The 20840-nt window shown below is 41.1% G+C and overlaps 1 protein-coding gene across 3 annotated transcripts; it reads left to right on the plus strand.

Annotated features, from left to right (window-relative positions):
* Window positions 1–410: 410 nt before the first annotated feature.
* On the plus strand, window positions 411–20297 carry hdac6 (histone deacetylase 6). Of its 3 annotated transcripts, none has more exons than XM_040022651.1 (29): window positions 412–574; window positions 1734–1826; window positions 3378–3506; window positions 4074–4159; window positions 5527–5611; window positions 5722–5762; window positions 5852–5948; window positions 6070–6167; window positions 6275–6379; window positions 8572–8640; window positions 9182–9308; window positions 9846–9911; window positions 9991–10050; window positions 10149–10238; window positions 10460–10566; window positions 10687–10754; window positions 14827–14974; window positions 15056–15184; window positions 15261–15429; window positions 15722–15927; window positions 16009–16201; window positions 16478–16627; window positions 16710–16887; window positions 17325–17461; window positions 17550–17762; window positions 17838–17984; window positions 18073–18219; window positions 18301–18429; window positions 19210–20297. In XM_040022651.1, the coding sequence occupies exons 2-29, from the start codon at window positions 1755–1757 to the stop codon at window positions 19276–19278; spliced, it is 3315 nt and encodes a 1104-aa protein (XP_039878585.1). In that variant the 5' UTR covers window positions 412–574; window positions 1734–1754; the 3' UTR covers window positions 19279–20297. The 3 variants fall into 3 exon arrangements, with proteins under 3 accessions (XP_039878587.1, XP_039878585.1, XP_039878586.1); XM_040022652.1 differs by having other exon boundaries at window positions 412–552; XM_040022653.1 differs by lacking the exon at window positions 17838–17984 and having other exon boundaries at window positions 411–574.
* Window positions 20298–20840: the final 543 nt, after the last annotated feature.

A 20840-nucleotide genomic window follows, 5' to 3' on the forward strand; every position in this document is an offset into this window, starting at 1 on the left:
ATTAAACTGGCTACCCAACATGTTTTTTTAATAGACTAGTAAAATTTAATATATGCAACATCCATGAGAAAGATTTGAGGTAATCCAGAATTTATTGTAATTAAATTCAGTTTTATTTTATTTTATTAGGCAGAAGAAGAAAAAACCTATACATTATTGTAATTTTTAGTGTGAATAAAGGGCCACAGTATTATATTAGGTAAGACATAATAGGATTATTATTAAAATGAAACAACAAAAAGGAAAAGTGTTTGTAAAACATAACCTACATTTTGAAGACGCTATTTGTTTTAAGCACATATGAATCTATAGAGATTAAGAGAAAAGCTCGTGACATCGATCTCTAACGGTTTTTAGTTTTAAATCATTAAAAAAAAAAAGTCCCGGCGCGCGCCACACCCTTGGCTGCGCTGCTCGGTGACGTCATACGCCTCAGACGGTAGCGGTGTACGGTTGGCGCTCAGCGGCTCGGAAACAAACAGTACACTTCCTGGTCGTCCCGGTTCCGGAGGCTGCAGCGGGTCTTCAGACGGATTTTGACCCGGTTTCAAGGTGTGGATGTTTTCGGCTGACTGTGAGTCCCAGTTTATCCGCTCAGTCTGGGTGTTTCATACTAAGAACAAGCTAGCAGGAGGCTAACAGCTTCTGCTGCTTCACTATTTACACCGAGAGAGGATGACCCCGGTCCCGGTGTACCGGTCCTGGTGTTGGCCACGATCATGATCTTAGAAAAAGCATTTATGCATCAATCTGAAGACGTAACAGATGTGAAAATCTCTAAAAATATATAAATTAATTAAATTATAAATAAAATAATGCTGAAGAAATATGAAAAACAATAAACGTAGTTCAGTTCAACTATATACACATCCATAAATTACGGTGGTAGTCATTTTCAGGCACTCTTTTTTTTTTTTTAAAGTGAACAATAATAACAGAGAGAAACCCAATGAATGGCATTGACCAGGACTTGGCGAAAGTAGGAAGAAAAAAAGCTAAAAGAACGTCTTCCTTATAACACAATCACACCTGGAGAAGAAGTGTACTGGTACAGATTTTCTAGAGCAAGGGTGATGTGCAGAGCTGAGTAACTACAGAGAGACAAAGTGGACGAGTGTGAGAATAAAGATATGGGAAAGAGCTGTTGAAGTTAGGATAAGGAGCAGCAGTATGGATCATTCTGAGAAAGAGCTCAGCAGATTTGATGTTTGCTTTGAGAGTGTTGATAGAGTAGTATAGAGAAAACCAGAAGGAGCCTCACTGTGTCTTCATGGATCTAGAGAAAGCTTATTATATTGTACCCAGAGAGGAACTGTGCAACTCCATAAGGAAGTCAGGAGTAGTGGGGAAGCATGTGAGGGTGGCGTGACAGTGATGGGTTCAAGGTGGGAGTGGGATTACATCAGGGACCGGCTCTGGGAAACATTTTTTTTTAAAACTTCTGCAACTGACCTCCTGAGTTCCAAGATGTTTACAGAGTGTAGTTAAAGAAAAAAAAAGGTGATGAAACTCTTCAGTCTCAAATTCCAAGTGAGCAGAGAGATTTAAGTAAACAAAAAATCTTCTCAGTTTCAGCGTTCTTGTCTCTGTGCTATTTGAGGTTAATTAAAGGGTTTAATTAGTTTGGATTCTCATTGACACATTACACAGTCGTGACTCCTCTGTAACGAGGCTTGTTCTGGCTCGCAGGTGTGAAAGTTCTTCTTCATGTGTCTTTGTTATTTTTGGTTCAGGTGGATCTGAGTGGATCAGTGATGCAGTCGGGGTCAGATCCTCCAGGGCATGGACCGAAGCCAGTTAGGAGATCTCCTCGTCTGTCCCCTCAGGTCAGTCACCCGACACAGGGATACACCTGGTTTTAACCTTCACCTCCTTTTAAACCTTTTTGCCGCTCAGCCATAAAATCTGACGGGGTGTTGTCGTCACCCTGCCAGGTGGACGCACAATGTGGATACTCAAGTTTGTGAATGCGATAACTCGAGAACGAAGGAGCTTCAAATCGATGCCATGGTTGTATCTACTAAAAATGTCAGACAAGTTTGAATCTCAGTGACCTTGACCACATGGTCAAGGTCAGAGGTCCAGTTTACTGAAAATCCTGTGAACACGATAACTTGAAAACAAGGCGACATAGGATTTTGAAATTGATGCCATAGGTGCATCTACTAGGAGGCTGAGGGGTAGCACTGGTTGCTGCCAGTATTGATTTTTAATATTAGATCAGTCATTTACTCTGCAGTCACTCTTTGCGGATTCCTAGTTAGCAAAAAGTGATCATTTCAAAAAACATACCGTATGCCGCATGTCTGAGAGCGGCCGGCCCGGGTTCGAATCCAACCCGCCCTTTGCAGCACGTCTCCCCCTCTCTCTTTCCCTCTGCTTTCCTCGCAGTCTTCACTGTATCTGCCCAATAAAGCCAGAAAAAGGCCAAAAAATGTATATAAAAAAAAGAAATCTACAACAAAGTAAACAAACTCAATATATCTTGATTAACTTTATAGTTTAATCAATATGGCCTTCAGTATGTAGATCGGGGGTCATATTAAAAGTGTTTAGGTTTGTTAGTTGAAGCTTTAACTCGACTGGGTTATTTTAGTGACTTAAATGACTGAGTTTGGATCTATTTATGTTTAACACCTATACTGTTTTCTTTGTCTGTGGCAGATATTATAAAATGTTCTCAGGTCAGTGACTGATTTTCAGTCATTTTAATGCAGAAAGGATTTTTAAAAAAATGTATGAACAAAATTGCATTTATTGAGACAATCCTCATCTGTCAGTCCTCATAAAACACATTTTATTTGTTTCAATAATGCTAAAATGAAGAGAAAGTATAATATTGTCACAGTTACTTCAGTCAGTAGATTAGACATGCAACCCTCCTTCCTCCATACGGAGCATAAATGAGTAGTATAGGTCCTCTTTAGGATTAAAGTGATACGCTCGAGGTGACGTGCTCCAGATTTAACTCGCTTTTTGTCAGTGTTACTATTTATGCTGCATGCGTTAAAGTTTACAGGTTGGCTTTAGCTGAGTATGAATTATTGACGAGTAAAAGTGGGCGAGGCAATCATTCATTTACCTGAGGTGAACTGTTATCTCAGATTGTCGTGCCTCTACTTCGATTCTGCGCTCAGTTTCATGTAAACACCTGAGTGTTTGGATCTGTCATCAGTCTGCTTTCGTAACACCAGGCAGAAACAGCCCACCCTTTTCTTTTCTTCTTCTTCAGCTCTTCCTCTTTTAGTTATTTGAACTCTTCTTCTTCTGTTTCTTTGCGTCACGTTGGAGCACTTGTGCTTTAACCCTACAGCGTATCAATTTGCTTCAGTCGCAGCAGAGAGGTGGGCTTCAGCTGCTCCTGTTTATGTTTGCAGGTCGGCAGCAGTGAGGGAACACAGGAGAACAAAGGAGGAAACAGCCTGCAGGAGCTGAAGAGGAGAGGAAGGATGGAGAGGACCAGAGAGGAGCGAGAAGAGGAGCTGAGTGGCAAATTGAAGACACTGGTGAGACTTTGCACTCTGTTTAATATTTGAAAAGGTTAGCATGCAGCTCAGGTCCTGCAGAGTGTTTGGAACAGAGGTGAGATGTCTGTGCTGGACCTCAGACCATCTCTGACCTTTCCACCAGTGTCCGTTACACCTGTGAAGGTGTTTCAAGGTTTTAAGCCAAACTCTAAAGATGGACATCCATAATAAAGTAGAGATAAGTAATGAAATAATATAAGCCTCCAGAAGCTCTTATGAGGAGACACAACGGCGTTCCCAGCCCAGCTGAGAGGCTTCATCTCATGTCCTGGGTCTGCTCCGGTTCCATCAGAAACTGTGAGAGGCAAACTGTTTGTTTGGTGTGACCTGCTGTGAGACTGTCATGTGGTAATAGGTGGGGGTGAATAGGACTGTCTCTGCAAGTCATAAGCTAGAGGTATACCTGATACTGGCACTTTTGCATCCTGAAACACAGCACATTATCATATTTTATCAAAAATGAAGTTTTATTTGATTATTTTTCCTGTGTGTGTGTGTGTGTGTGTGTGTGTGTGTGTGTGTGTGTGTGTGTGTGTGTGTGTGTAGGATCTGTCCAGCAGATCGGCAGCCAGTGGAACGGGTCTCGTTTACTCGGAGATCTTCACCCACCATAAGAACGAGTGGGACCCGAGGTAAGCAGCACCTCAGACAGGAGCTGTGCAGTTAAATCAGATGTTAATTAAAGTTACATTTTTGACTAACATTGATCAGTAAAAGACAATAATTGAGTTTAAATGATTATTGTTTTATATTTTGTTTCGGTTCCTTTCAAAATTCAGTCCACACCAGGCTTCAGCACGTTCACTTCAATTTGTGTTGTTTTTGTTTTGTTTTGTTTTCAGTGAAACATTAGTTTATGTTTACAGATACACTGTTGAAACTGAAGCTGTCAATAAGTGAATTAAGTTTAATAAGTAATAATTGTGATTTCTGCTGTAGTCTGACCTCATGAGAAAGTTAATCAGCATCTTTGCTCTTAACTGATTACCTGAGCTTCCTTTTCTTTGCCCTGTGTCCAAGTTTCACTGACTTGTGTCTCTGTTTGGCATCCTCAGGAACTTGTGTTTTCTAAACAGCGAGTTGATTAATGGAGTGAATAATGCAGAGACTAATCCATGATGAATATTTAAGAGCTGGATGTTTTTTCAGATTCACAGACGGTCTGCATCATTCAGCAGCTCAGCGATTTCCTTCAGGGCAAAATTTATCATTTAAATTAAATATGAGCCTGTTTGTTAGTTTCATTTTTTTCACCTCGTACTTCTCCTCTAAAGACTGTTGTTAACTTTTAATTCATGCAAAGTGGGCTCCTGTTCTGCTTATTTGCCTTTTTTAATCAAATTTGCATCATAGAAAAAGGAGATCAGCTGTTACAGCTCCTCTGTTTTAGTTCATATGGAGCTAATGCTACAGGGGAGTCTGTCTGCTCATTTCTAGCTATATGATGTTATTCTTGGACTCTCCCAGAGTAGCTTTGCATGTATATTCTATATATAGTACCATTTGTAGATAGTACAAATTACTCTTGTGTAGTATTTAATCCATTTTGAATTATTTAAGAGTTTTGGCTTTTGTGTACATCATTTTTAAGATAAGATAAGATAAGAAGAACTTTATTTCTTTTGTCATACACATGCTCAATGCAGCAAGAGAGACAGAGGAGCTGAGGAATAAGATATACAATATGTACAGCAGAATACAAGTATACAGTAACATACAGTAGGATAGTGCAAAATATAATATCAAATAACTGTAACAAGTAACTATATAACTATATCCTGAGAAATAACTAGCTTAGCTTAGCTATCAGTGCAGGTGATTCTAAAAGTTTTCTTATTTATTCTTCTATTTCTGTAGTTTTTTAATATATCTGATATAATATATATATAATTATTAATATAATTAAATTTTCTTTTTGTGCTACTGTAACAAGGGAATTTCCCCAGTGTGGGATTAATAAAGTCTTTGTTGATCTATCTTTGAAATACTTTGTTTTCAGCCATCCAGAGAGTCCGGACAGAGTGACAGCCATCATGAAGGAGCTGGAGAGACAAGATCTGCTGCCTCTCTGTATCAGAGTTGAGGTTAGGCTAAATAAGAGCTCCTCAGAGATGAATATTAATAAAAGTCTTACTCTTACATCCTCGTCGAGTTTTATAGATAACCGATCCTGACGTGTGTTTTTGTGTTTTAGCCCAGAGAAGCTACAGAGGAAGAGCTGCTGCTGGCTCACATGTGAGTCTGCTGATCGTTGTTAAAGCGTCTTCTGTTTATGTTTTAATGTGTTCACGCATAAAACCTGCCATGTGTTTGTGCTGCTGCAGGAAACACTATGTGGACCTGATAAAGTCGACTCAGACGATGACACTGGCTGAACTCCAAACTCTGTCCAACAAATATGATTCCATTTACCTCCATCCAGTAAGAACACGCACACACATCTTGTTAATTCTTAATAAGCTCATTTTGTTCTTTATGATCGATAACTGGACAGCATGATGTTGTTAGTTGTATTTTGCACTAAATATCTTTTGTGTTTCAGGAGTCCTTCCAGGTGTCTGTGACAGCTGTGGGTGCAGTGCTTCAGCTGGTCGATCGGGTCATGACCTCTGAACTCAAGAACGGATTCGCCATCATCAGGTAAGAGAAGCAGATCGTCCTGCTCGAGGCAGCGCCGTGTTTTCCTTTGAACACCTGAACACAGCGCTGAAATAACAGATCGATATCGTGCCTCTCGCTTCTATCAGACCTCCAGGTCATCACGCTCAGGCCAACGAGTGCAACGGTTACTCTATCTTCAACAACGTGGCGATCGCAGCTCGATACGCTCAGACCAGGCACGCCATCAGCAGGTGTGTAACACACACTCGTCTTCCTTCATTGTGTATACGTGTGACAATCTTGATGCAGATGTTAAATTTTCTTACATTATGTTTAAGATCGAAGCTAAATAATAAAATTCATGTCGTAAATCAGTGATTAAAGTTGTTTCACTGATGACGTTGGGCCCTTATTGTCACGCAGATTAATTTATTTCAGGATGTGATTACATATTGTTGCCTTTGGTCCATTATTACCCAGTTTTCAGGACCATAAAGCAGGTCTTTGGCCTGTTTGAAGAAGCTGGAATACATCCTTTGTATCTGGGTAAATGTGTTAACACCAGTACAGACAATTGTATTTAATTGTACTGGAAAATTGTTTACGTCAATAATTAATGAGCGTTGACTTCTTATTTAACTGCAGTGGGCTTTCTGAACAAGCTGACTGTAGGGCGAGTTACACAATAATTGATCATATATTTGTTTTACATAATGTAATTAATTTATGTCTGCATTATTAGAAGTGACCATGTTGAGTTTTATTGATTACAAAAAAGCTTTTGATTTGGTTGAAAGAAGCCTATTATAGCAAAACTTAATTGCTGCAGTTATATATAGAAGACATTTTTACAGTTGTGAATAATTTATACCAAAATGCTGAGTCACATGTGATGGCTCAAAATCTGTATTCTAAATTGTTTGATTGTAATATTGGAGTTTGACAGAGTGAACAGTTGCTCTTTGCAGTCTTTTAAATTTATTTTGAGTATACAAAGATATTATAATGGACTATCATTTCTGTTGAGGTCTGTTAAGACTTTTTGTCCTTCTGTATGCAGATGACACTGGAATATTGTCAGCATCGGAAACAGAGCTAAAATAGGAATTTTCCCAAAAGGTGACTTCTAATTTGGGAATTCTGTATTATGAAGAGTGAACGATTATGTTTATCTTGGTCTAACACTTTAAAAAAGTCCAAAAAGTTGATTCTGTTCATCTGGACGTAGCGTTTTCAGTGGGAGAAACGTTTTATCACTCATCCAAGTGAAGGATTTACTTACCTGGATGATTGAGTGTGCATCAAAACACTTGACAATAGCTATTAAAAAACAAAAGCAGCAAGCTGTAGTTTTTAACTAAAGCTAGAGATCTAGGATTATCTGTTGAAACTCAGTTACAGTTTGAACAGTTGGTCTCACCTGTATTGCTCTATGGGTCGGAGGTGTGGGGCTTTACATGTTAAATTTTTAAAGCAGCTTTTTAAGTTGAATAAAAATGCAGCAAATTGTGTTTTATATGGAGATTTGGGTGGATTTAAATTTAATAAAGCTTGAATGTAGGATGGTTGGCTGCTGGTGTAGATTATTGAGCGGAAATAGGAATAAATGATCATTTCTCGTGTTTAGCTTTTTGAAAAATCTATATGATAAAGGCCTTTTTAAAGTCGCCGTGGATATTGAAGTTAAAGCAAATATTTGATCATAGAGGATTTTCTAATTTATGGGAACATAAAATATTGAATGACAGGTTATAAAAGCAGTAACTGAGATGAGGATATCTCATATTCTGAGACAAAATTGGAATTGAGAAATGTTTAACAATAGACTTTATATTAATTACAGAATATTTAAGTGAGAATTCCAACTGGAAAATAATTTTTGTCGTTTAGATTATTCTGTTTTATTTAGCAAGGTTTAGATGTGGTGTTAGTCGTAGTAACGGGCAGATCTGATGGAGTCAAATATATTAAACTTTTATGTGAACTTTGTAGCTTGGGAAAACTCAGAGATGAGTATAATTATTTATTTGAATGTCGATGTTTTTAGTTGCAAAGACAAAAACATCTGCTTGTGTATTTTAGGTTGAGCCCAAATGTCTATAAGATGGCAAAGTTGTTTATTACTAAGGATATTGTTATACTGCGTAAACTTGCAAAACTTGGTAAAGAAATTGTATCTGTATTTGGATGTGTGATTTGTTGATGGATATTTTATTTATGTATTTTTACTTTTCATTATAATGATTATGTGTATTAAAAAACACTGTGCTTTGTTGGTTTGTTTGTATAATTTCTCAATTACCCCAGGAGGGGGTTTAATGAGAATGAAATAAACGTAGCTTCAAGCTTTACTCTGAAAATCCCAGTGTTCACATTTTGTTTCTGTGTGTGTGTGTGTGTGTGTGTGTGTGTGTGTGTGTGTGTGTGTGTGTGTGTGTGTCAGGGTGCTGATAGTGGACTGGGATGTACATCATGGGCAGGGCATCCAGTACCGGTTCCAGGAGGATCCCAGGTACTGCTCCTTCTCCTCTGGTCCAGGATCAGATCTTATTAACATGTGAATCTGCTGACAGGCAGCGATTTGAACAAAAGCAGCTTTTCCATCTGAAGGTTTATTTTTACCCTTCATCTTTCAAGCCTGTAATGTTGCGCTTCTTCTTTACTGTTGGTTGCCTAATAACTCGAGGGGCAATTTGGAGAGAGTTAAATCTATTCGTTGATAAAAGGTGGTAGTTGAAATCAGGCCTGTATATGTGAAAGTCTATGATGAAAAGGATTTTTCATTAGTTTGCATAGCTTTATAAAAATAGTGCACGCTCATGGACTCAAAGGAGTGCAGCGTATCAGCAGGTGGCGTCACGTTTTTGCTCAGCTGTGCATAATCTCTCCAATATTTGAGCTTCCAGGAGAATCCGATTTAGATGTTGAACCTGCTCAGCTGCTTCTGCTCAGAGCTTCATCCATCATGTCTAATGCCTTTGATTAGGTTTGGGTAAAGCTGTAGCTGGTTCCTGTCTAAACTTTATCTGTGTGTGTGTGTGTGTGTGTTGTAGTGTTCTGTACTTCAGCGTCCACAGGTATGAGCAGGGCTCTTTCTGGCCTCACCTGCCAGAATCCGACAGCCATTTTGTTGGCAGCGGACCAGCTGAAGGAAGAAACATCAACCTGCCCTGGAACCAGGTGAGTTCTTCCAAATCCTCCAGCTGACAGCCTCTTACCCAGAGCAGGCAACAGTAAAGCAGAACAAGCAGTTCAAACCCTGAAAAACATGCAAAAATACACCAAAACTCACGTTAGCTGTGAAGCAAGGTGGGGTGGATGGTTTAAAGCTGCTCTGCTGCCTCTGGGCCTGCACAGCTTTTACTCCCTGAAGAACTCTGCATGGCCTCCTTCACTACATCCATGAATCCTCTCAGTGACCTGCCTGACAGCTGCATCAACATCATTTGTCCAATACATCCACTGTTACTTCTCTGCACATGTCCAAACCACCTAATGTTATCTGAGCTGTCCTGTGATGTGCTCATTTCTGATCCTGTCCATTCTGGTTGCTCCCGGTGAAAATCTCAACACCTCCAGCTCTGCCTGTGTCATGGTCTCCAAACCATCCCGATTGTTTCATTTTACAGTACCGTCTGTACTGATGTGCATTTCGTGACCTAGTCAGGTTTTAGTGTTATTGAACAAGTCTTACCTGTGTTGTGATGCGTTTGTCAGACGGGGATGACCGACGCTGATTACATCGCGGCTTTTCAACAAGTGCTGCTGCCCGTCGCCTACGAGGTAACACACACACTCATACACACATTTAGAAAATTTGATATTGATGACGTCATGTATCGATCGGCGTGTGTGTTTTCAGTTTCAGCCTCAGCTGGTTCTGGTCTCTGCTGGATTCGATGCCGCAGTTGGAGATCTGAAGGTAAAACGCCCACAGACCCGAGATCAGTTTTTTTTTCAATCAAATGCGTCAGTTGTTTCACTCTGTGTGTGTGTGTGTGTGTGTGTGTGTGTGTTCAGGGTGAGATGTGTGTGAGTCCTCAGTGTTTCCAGGTTCTGACTCACATGTTGATGAGTTTGGCAGAAGGTCGACTTGTTCTCGCTCTCGAGGTAAAACGTCCTCCTACATGCTGACATCTGATTCATCCTGACCCTGAGATCACTTTACTCTCATGTTAAATATACGTGTGTGTGTGTGTGTGTGTGTCACGTACCCTCTTTCCCCAAGTAGAGATGCAATGAAATTATGTTCCAGGATATCAGAGTTTAAACGAGTTTGGCTTCTACCTGTTTGTTCATTTTGTTTTTGTTCTTTTCTTGTTTGTGTGTAGGGAGGTTATAACTATGAGTCATCAGCTGAGAGTGTTGCAGCCTGCATTCGAGCTCTGCTGGGTGGACCATGTCCTCCTCTAACTACACCCACTGCTCCGTCTGACAGGTAACACCTCACCTGACATCCAGCAGATTACAAAGGCTGTGTCACCTGTTGTGTTTTTCCTTTTATTCTGCACGCGGAGGACTCTCAGCCTGTTTCATTCAGACCTTGCGTGTCTTTCAGTGCTCTGCAGTCCATCTCTCAGACCATCTCAGCTCTGTATCCACACTGGGCCTCTCTGCAAGTGCTGGGTAACCCTCAACCACACCAACACACACACTCTGTAATCATAATGTTAGGACAGGTAGCTCCACATCAACAGACACAAGCTCTTAAAAGTAACATCAGCATGAAGCGCCTTGAGGCGGCTGTTGTTGTTGATTTGGCACTATATAAATAAAATTCAACTGATCTGAAATTCTAAAACCGCAGTCAGATTATATGGAGTGCCAGGACTGCCATAATGCATTAATTAAATACACCATTAAATAATTAATTAAATGTGGCAATAATTAATTAAAATTGGAATTAATTAATTAAATAAATAGTTATGACACATGTAATTAATTAATTATTGACACATTTAATTAATTATTTATGTATTTCACATTTTAATTAATTATTGACACATTTAATTAATTAATTATTGACACATTTAATTAATTATTTATGTATTTCACATTTTAATTAATTATTGACACATTTAATTAATTAATTATTGACACATTTAATTAATTATTTATGTATTTCACATTTTAATTAATTATTGACACATTTAATTAATTATTGACACATTTAATTAATTATTTAATGATATATTTATTTATTTCATTTTGGCAGTCATGGCGCCTGGCTCTCATCATGAAATAATTTTATCTGTCAGCCTCACCCATCAAACTCAGGGGGCGGGGTTAACGCTGATCGAGTCAAAACCATTGCTTTGGCCTGGTGGCCATTGTTTCTAGCACACAACAACCGGCATGTGGAAGCTAACAGAACTGAACTTTGAAAAACCCTGTTTGTGTGTCACCAAATACCGTTTTAATATTTTTTTAGCCGAGAATGTAGTGGTTTAATCTTCATGTGTCTGGTCGGTTTGTCAAGATACAGCCTCTTTGCAAAAGTGCTTCGATGATTTCGGAGATGTCTGCCCAGTCTGACGGCAAAGCGTGGGATAGACCCGCTCGCCTCGCAAGCAATCCCACCGACAAAGCGCAGGCCCCGGTACACAGCTGTAGTAACCCCCGCTGACTTCTTTTACTGAGGTTATATTTATCGGTGTTTTATTTCCTGATGTTCTTATGTGTCCTACGTGTTTCAGTCGCCAATTCTGAATTATAACTAACATTAAAAACATGTTTAAGGAGGAGAGAGAGCAAATAAATCTGTTTAACATCTGATCTTTGGGTTTTTGTTCAGTAATCAGCGTGACCTGTGTATAAACGCATAAAAGAGATAACGTTGGTGTTTCTGTCATGTAGTAACTGCTGGCTTTAACTGTACAAAGGTTGTTCGACACTATGAAACACATACAGACTTCATGATGTTCGGCTAATATTTTTATAGTGAATATTAATCATGAGGGTAAACGGCCCTGTACACCACGGAGCGAGGTCAGCATATCCACGATATCAGCTCCATGAGTTAACACAAAGTTTCCCAGCTGACTATCTAACTGCCAACTATTCCAGAGACATGAAAATATACAGCATAAAGAAAAGTGTAAGAGACTCAGCAGCAGATTAGAATAACAGTTATACATTTAATAAATCACCAAATGAATCCAAGAAACGAGCCAACCTGTTCCGACAATTTGAGTTTGTATTCCCTCAGCTGCAGACTCGCTGCTGTTTAAATGTTTGAAAAGGAAGATTAGATATAAAAAACGTCAAACATAGACTCAGTCTGCCTTCACATTTGATATGAGGCCAGCACGTATAGTGGCTGTGTCCTGTTTTAAGATCATACATGTAAAATTGTTGTCTGACCTCCGTCGATCCAGCCGCTTAGAGTCCGTGGTTACCATGGTTACTGCATAAGCAGCTATAATGTTAACAGCTGGCACTGAGGAAACCTACACCAGCATGGGTGTTTATGTTTTTCATTGCAAAAGAACTGTCTGAATGGTTAACTGAAGTTAACTTGGATAAATTATAGTTAAGGAGTTTCACAGATAACGCCTACGTGAGCTGTGCGACTGTTCACCTGAAATCAGCAGGCTATTACTGAAATACACGTGCTATATCATAAACTATGATATAAATAGGGAGGTCCTATTAACATGTTTAGTTTTAAAGGACACCTTCCTGCCTTTAGTCTCCTTCATGAGCAGTATTAGTTTTCTTCTAACATCCAGAAGTCTGCACCATGTGTTTCATAGTTTGTAACAAGCCTTTGACAGGTAAAGATAACATGACCGAAAAAGAAAAAAAAAAAAAAAAAAAAAAAAAAGAGAGAGAGTGTTGACATAAGAAGAGAAAATGCTCTCAATTATGGAGACAGGCAAATGGTTCATTTATGTTTGATGTGTGTTTATTCCTCCCTAAATATCGTCGGTGAAGTTTGCCATGCACGTCAGATTTTCCTGCGCATTTTTATACCTCTGCCAACAGAGAGAAAAAAAAATCACATTCTAACAGACAGCTGGTGCTTAGAATACAGTTGAATAACTATTAAAAAACAGATGATATTTAGATGATAGTTCAGTCTAACACATGTGCCAGTGAACCATTAAACGTCTGTGAAACTATGCAGTTATGAAACGTAACTTTAACCTCAGCCAAACCGATTTGCTCAGTTGTAAATAAAACAGCGAAGTAAACGTGACCCGACAGACAGAACCTGAGTGAATGAAGTCCAGCGTTTAACCACTGAGAGCTAAAACTCAGCTGAGGTTTCAAAGCTGTGTGCCGGTGATTGGACATCAGCCGCTGATGAAGCTGCTTCGCCTATAAAGTGCTCTGTAAGGAAACAAGCTCCAGCAGCTCTGCGCTCGGGGAAAACACTATATTTACTTATCTTGTGCAGAAAAATACGCTGACATTGCTTTATATCGAGCACCGGTGCCCAGTTAAACTGTGACTATCACCAGGTAACGTAGGCGTGTTTCTTGAATTAGCAGCAGGTGTTAAACAGCTGACAGATGAGGAGGAGGATGCATGCAGGTAAACTGAGGGTCTGTTGAGCTGATCGCTGGTTTCGTGAGGAAAATGTCAGCTCGTTCTTTATGTTACAGAAGCACAGAGACACAAGACCAGGCGGAAAGAGACGATCGTTCGGTGAAAATGAGAATCTGCGAATGCAACATGTGGAACACGGAGAGTGGAATATGTAAACAAACCGGTTAACGTAACCCCCTGGGTGCACTCTGCATGCTAATTGTTAGCAGAGCTAGTGAAATCTCTGAAAACATCTGAGCACTTTTGCAAACATGTTCTATGTTGACAACCTGACCAGACATACGTCGCGACATTCGCGGCTAAAACACTGTTAAAAGTGTAGCTGGTGACAGAAAAACGGGGTATTTTAAAACTACACCACCACCATTGCTGCCTGGGATTTGATCTGCATTCTGGGATACCTGGCTGCCCCAAGTCTACACAAGCAATCGATTATCTAGGATCGACCTGTTTTGACTTACTTTGCACGGCAACCAATCAAATGTTAGAGAAGCTGCATGGGCAGCGTTAACCCCGCCCCCTGAGTTTGATGGGTGAGGCTGACAGATAAAATTATTTCATGATGAGAGCCAGGCGCCATGACTGCCAAAATGAAATAAATAAATATATCATTAAATAATTAATTAAATGTGTCAATAATTAATTAAATGTGTCAATAATTAATTAAAATGTGAAATACATAAATAATTAATTAAATGTGTCAATAATTAATTAATTACATGTGTCATAACTATTTATTTAATTAATTAATTCCAATTTTAATTAATTATTGCCACATTTAATTAATTATTTAATGGTGTATTTAATTAATGCATTATGGCAGTCCTGGCACTCCATAAGATTAACCTCCATCGATTTTAAAGGCCAAATTAGCAGAATGGAACCAGTCATCATCTGTGGCGATTCATAATATTATTAGGTGGATATATTTTCTTCTTTGCATCTAAGACAACAATAAAAATAGTTTATAGCCACCATATCAAACACAGCTTTGACCTATAAAGACGATGATGAGTGTAATTCTTAAGCTCGAACTAACGCAGGTTTAAACCCTCCAGACGGATGCGCAGAGGGAACCTGCAGGAACTAGAATCCCCTTTTCACTTCTCTTCATCAAACTTCCCTCTTCCTCCTTTCCGTGCAGAAGGCAGCCCGTCGGCTGAGGGACGTGCCATCAGCACATCGAGCAATCAGAAAAATACAATGAAGCCCAACCTTGCCCCCTCTGTTGCCACGACAACAGGTCTGGTTTATGATGAGAGGATGATGGAGCATTCGAACCTGTGGGACAGGTGAGCTACCTCGACTCTGTTCCACATGAATACAGGAAGCTGCGATTCTGTAATAATCCCGCTGATGTAACTCCACTGCAGACATCACCCGGAGCAGCCTCAGCGAATCTTTAAGATCTTCTCCAAACATCAGCAACTGGGATTGGTTGATCGCTGCCAGCGGATACCAGTTCGCTTGGCGACAGAGGAGGAGCTGTCCTTGTGTCACAGGTATGAAGCTGCAGAGTGCTGTGTGTGAGCAGCTTTACCTCATCTCCTGGTCCTCAGCACGAATGTGTGTGTCCAGCATGCAGCACATCGAGCAGATGAAAGCCACGGCGGCGATGAAGCCCAGAGAGCTGCACAAACTGGGCGACGAGTTCGTCTCCATTTACCTCAACCAGCAGAGCTTCCAGTGTGCACAGCTGGCGGCTGGAAGCTGCCTCAACGCCTTGGACCAGATCCTGTGTGGGCAGGTACGACGTGAGTGGCTCTGCTCTGTCATAAAAGCTTCTTAGCATCTTACTAATAACTGACATCTGCAAACGTAGCAACAAAAACACGAGTTACAATCTCTTAAATGGGAATAACTGACCAGTATAAAGTCTTCCAGCTCTTTGGTGCGCTATTTTTGAACGTTTAGCTTCTGACAGTCCATCCTTAAAAATGTCCTCTGTTCACAACACTAACTAAATGTGATGTGTGTATAATACATATAATATACTACTGACAGGCTAAGGTCAGCTGATTGGTCCGTTTCCTCTGCAGGTGACTAACGCCGTGGCCATTGTCCGTCCTCCTGGTCATCACGCTGAGCGAGACTATCCCTGTGGCTTCTGTTTATTCAACACGGCAGCTCTCGCTGCTCGCTATGCCAAGAAAGCCTCTCATGATCCCTTGATGCGAATCCTCATCTTAGACTGGGATGTTCACCACGGCAACGGCACGCAGCACATGTTCGAGGACGATGACAGGTGAGGAGGAGGAGGAGGAGCTTAATAACAGTTTTTACCTGCAGTGACGAAAACGAGCTAAACTGGACTTTGTGTCTGCAGTGTCCTCTACATCTCCCTCCACCGCTATGACAACGGTGCATTCTTTCCATCTTCAGAGGACGCTGCCCCCGACAAGGTGGGCGTGGCCAAGGGGGCGGGTTTTAATGTCAATGTGGCATGGAGCGGAGGAAGGATGGGTGACTCGGACTATCTTGCAGCTTTTCACCGTGTCGTCATGCCTATCGCCACTGAGGTAACATTTATGGCACACACTGAGCAGCAGAAATTGATCAGTTAATCAGGAGAAGAGTGATCATAATCTGATTGATAATCAATCACTTTTCAAGCAAACATGTCAACATTTTCTGGTTTGATATGGATTCTCTGCTGGGAAGTTTGCCCTTAACGAGTCCTCTGATTGGTTGGTTAGATGTGACTGAGTCCTCTGGTTGGGTGTTTAGACTTGAAACTGTGCTCTGATTGGTTGATTAGCCTTTAAGTCTTCCACAAATTTGTCTTCTCTCTCTAGTTTAACCCCAGTCTGGTTCTGGTGTCGGCCGGGTTCGACGCAGCCCGGGGGGATCCCCTGGGTGGCTACAATGTGACTCCAGAAGGATACGCCCACCTCACACACATGCTGATGTCACTGGCTGGGGGGCGGGTCCTGGTCATACTGGAGGTGATCTGGGATGGTGAAATGAAAGTAAACATGGATTAAGTGAAGAAAACTTGAGTGAACTGATGCGTCTCTTTCTCCTCAGGGAGGTTACAATTTGTCATCCATCTCTGACTCCATGGCGATGTGCACCAGCATGTTGCTAGGAGACCCCCCTCCTGCCTTGGTGACGCCTCTCCCTCCTCCTCACCACAGTGCCGTGGCAACAATAAACGAGGTCATCCGATACCACGTCCCCTACTGGAGGTCCCTGAGGATTGACGGTGAGTCCAGAATCTCATTCATCACATTTAAACAGAACTTGTTCTGCTCATCTCCATCTCCGGGTTCTATTGTTGACTGTACTAAAGCAGCTCTGCATGATTTGCAGTTAGAAATAATCTTTATTTATCGTTTACTGGGCCTCTCAGTTTATCCTCTGTCAGAAATCTGGCTTTCTCCCTTTAAACCAGCTTTGTTTTGATTTGCTTTTCTCACAGCCATGAGAAGAAGAAAGGCAGAAAAAACCTGGCTGGATGGAGATGGAATGAATTAAAGCAACTGTCATTAAAGAGATCAGTTTTATTTTTACTGGACAGGAGTGTGTGTAGAGACCAGATCCAAGACCAGAACCTGGACCTGGTTCTGTGTTCATGGACTCTGTTAATGTACCAGTTTATACCCATTTAATTTCATTTGAATGTCTCTTTCTGTCGTTCAGTTCCAGAGTCTGTCCGGGCAGCCCTGCCTACCCTGAAGCATCGTGGGAAACGTAGTTCTAAAGGAAAAGGCAGGAAGTCAGAGCAGAGCAGCAACGACAAACCGCCGGTGCCCCCTGCACGACCAGAGGACTCTACGGTAACACACCCATAAACTGAGATGAGACTCCTGATAAAGAAGGACAAATTTTAACTGAGGATGCTCCTCATTTCATTTGTCCAATCAGACGGTGAGCAGTCTGGAGCAGCTCACTCAGGGACTGGCCAGTTTGGACATCGGTCAGACCTCAGCCAATCAGAACCCTGCATCCTCTCCAGTGGGAGGAGCTAGGCCAAAGGTCCCCCTGAGCTCAGAGAAGCTAACCTGTGAAGAAGTGAAGAAGGAGTCAGATGACAGTACACCTGCGTGCAGCGAATCAGCAGACAGTATGTCGTGTCAGGTGAGTCAGCAACATTTTTTTTATGTCCCACTCTCTAAGTGACCATGACAACTTCCTCACTTTTATTTCTCATAGCCTGTTGGCGTGGCAACACCAGAGTCGGTCGCAGGTGTAGATAAGGCTGGAGCCAGGGCTGGGGCGGAGCCTGAGCCCGAGGGAGCGTGTGGTTGGTCAAAGCCACAGACATCCCTGGAACTGATGTGTGGCGCCGACGCAGATGGAGTCAGACATCATTTAATTGTGATCATTAATAAAGTTAAAAATCCAGACGAGTGTGTCTGACTGTCCATCTCTCTGTCTCCCTCTGCAGTCAACTATGTATGTGGTGGACCCTCTCTCCTGGTGTCCTCACCTGGATGCCGTTAAGCCCCTCCCCTCCTCGGGTATAGACGTCTTCCGGCCGTGTCAGGACTGCGGCTCAGAGGCTGAGAACTGGATCTGTCTCACTTGCTACCAGGTCACACATCATACCTGTGCATCACATGCATCCAAGATGTGTTTCACCTGCTGACCTGACTCTGCCATCTGCCTATTTCAGGTGTTCTGTGGTCGCTATGTGAACGAACACATGGTGAATCACGGAGTCGTGTCTGAACATCCCCTGGTTCTCAGTTTCTGCGATCTCTCTGCGTGGTGCTACCTGTGTGAGGCCTACGTACACAACCAGGTGATGCTACTACCTGGCTGCTTCACAGCCGGCAGCTCCATTACAAATGAAGCATAAACCAGGGGACAAGTTCAGTCTTTACACCTTAAAATCACATCAAGAATTGGATACTCAGTTAATTTAACTGAACACCTGTTGGGACACATAAACCCCTCAAACAGTAAACAAAGTTATCATGCTTTGTAACGTTTACTCAGAGATATTAATGTCATGTTACAACAATAATTCACAGTGTCATAAATCCAACCCTGAGCCTGGTTTTAACAGGTTTTAATTAAACCAAATATATCTGATGTAAAAACTAATAATAGATCTTGAATTTGCACATATAAGTGTTACCAAGGCTGGTTCACAGGCCTGAACATGACCAGGAAATAATAATTAAATTAAGAATGATTGTGGTTTACTGGAGACACACAGCCAAGCTTTGTGTCGTGAAACTAGACGCACATAAAAGTGAAACTTCACGGTACGTCACTGAGAATGTTTCAAGCTCAGTAAAGAAATTTCTCTGCTCTGTTCCTTCAGCATTAGTTTCCCTTTGTTTCCATTCTGTGCTTAGTTACTTTGTTACTGTGCAGGTAAAAGTGTAGCCAGCTGTTTTGTTTGGTGTCACTTTATAAACACAAGCCAAAATTTAAAAGAACCTGAAAAGATATGTGGACTGGATTAAAACTTTTAAAGTGTGGAAAGCCATTTGTTTCAAAAAGTTCCTGGCTTTCACAGCCAGCGTTTATATGCACTGACAGTGATTATCACGTTTCTTCTTCTGTTGTTCAGATTCTGTTTGAAGCTAAAAACGCTGCTCACTGCGGCAAGTTTGGAGAGGAGATCCCCCCCTGGAGCTGAGCGTAAAACCTCATGTATGCAGCTGTTTCTCGCTTTTCTTCTCGCTGTCTTCCTTCTCTGTGATTGGACGGTTGAGTGCATTGCTATGGATACCAGCAGCAGTGGTGCTTCCTGGGGAAACGCTGTTAAATTCACCAGCTTTGTACGGCGTCCCACAACTGCCAAAACACAAAAACTCACATGCAAAGCAAAAGATGTTTTTATTTGTATTTTTTACTTCAGACACTCAGTGATCTTCATCGTCATCAGCAAGTTGTCAGTTCTATTCCCCGAAAATGTGATCAAGCACCAGCATGCTGTTAACACTTTTATTTTGAAAATCATGAGCGGAAGAAGCAAAAAGAAGAAGATAGCCATTTTCAGAAAAACAGGAAGAATTTTGGCTCAGGAGGACTTCATTCTCAAGTCATAGTGGTGATGATGTCACCAAGAGGCCACGCCCCCTCCAGAGAGTGTTGCCAAAATGTGACTGATGGCGTGATGACCGTCCATCAGACCGAAACAATCAACATCAGAGTTTAAAAAACGAAAAAAGTCTGAAAACAGAAACTTATTTTTTAGAGGAGAAAAAAGGAATTTTAGTTAAAATCAACCTTTTTTCTTTCCTGCTGAAATGTTGCAGCAATAAATCTGTGAGAATGATCAATAACTAAGTTCATTGATTTGTTTTGTTCCATAATATATAAAAAAAAATCCTTTCTCTGACGTAAAGCAGCCGAAGAGAAAACAGATCAATAGACTTTAAAAAAAAACAGCTGATTGCTTTTGTTGTCGGTGAGATCGGAGGAGCTCTGTGTGCTGTGCAATAACACTCGGTTTGTCTGCCTGCTCGTAAACTCGTTATTTCTGTTTGTTTGCACCAAATCAGACTGGATCAATATCCACGATCAATATTCAGTGTCTGAGTTTCCGCAGTACAAAATAAAGAAAACTTCTCATTTTCTGTCGACTTTATTGACCGCTTCATATTTTCCATCATGTGTCTCCTGCTCATATTAAAGACCCCAGACTGCTCTAAATCTGTTTTGGTTTATTTTCTACTCTGCTCTGTATTATGTCAATATCAGGTTAGCAGGTCGCTCCCCGAAAAGCCTTCAGTTAATCCAGATCTGCAGCGAAACACTGAGAATCTTTTTCCTATATTGGCTTCTCATTGGCACTTAGTTAAATCCAGAATTTAATTTGAAATCCTTTCCCTCAAGGTCTTGAATATCATAAAGACCTTTTAGTATCCTAGCCAAACACTTTGCTCTCAGACTGCAGGCTTACTTGTGGAGTATTTAAAGTAGAATGGGAGGCAGAGCCTTTAGCTTTCAGGCTCCTCTTCTGTGGAACCAGCTCCCAGTTTTCCAGCTTCTCTCTACTTGTAAGATTAGGTTTAAAATGTTTCTTTCTACAAAGCTCATAGTTAGAGAGGAGCTACGCTGCTATGAGCTGTTTATACATTATTAAAACATGTCCTCTGTCCTGTAGTTTGTCCTCTCTCTTTCCTCTCACCTCCAACCATCTCAGCCGATGCCTGCACCTCCCAGAGCCTGGTTCAGATGGAGGTTCTCTTACTG

The sequence above is a fragment of the Simochromis diagramma genome, unplaced genomic scaffold (assembly GCF_900408965.1).
Source record: "Simochromis diagramma unplaced genomic scaffold, fSimDia1.1 OVJJ01000308.1, whole genome shotgun sequence".
NCBI classification, from domain to species: Eukaryota; Metazoa; Chordata; class Actinopteri; order Cichliformes; family Cichlidae; genus Simochromis; species Simochromis diagramma.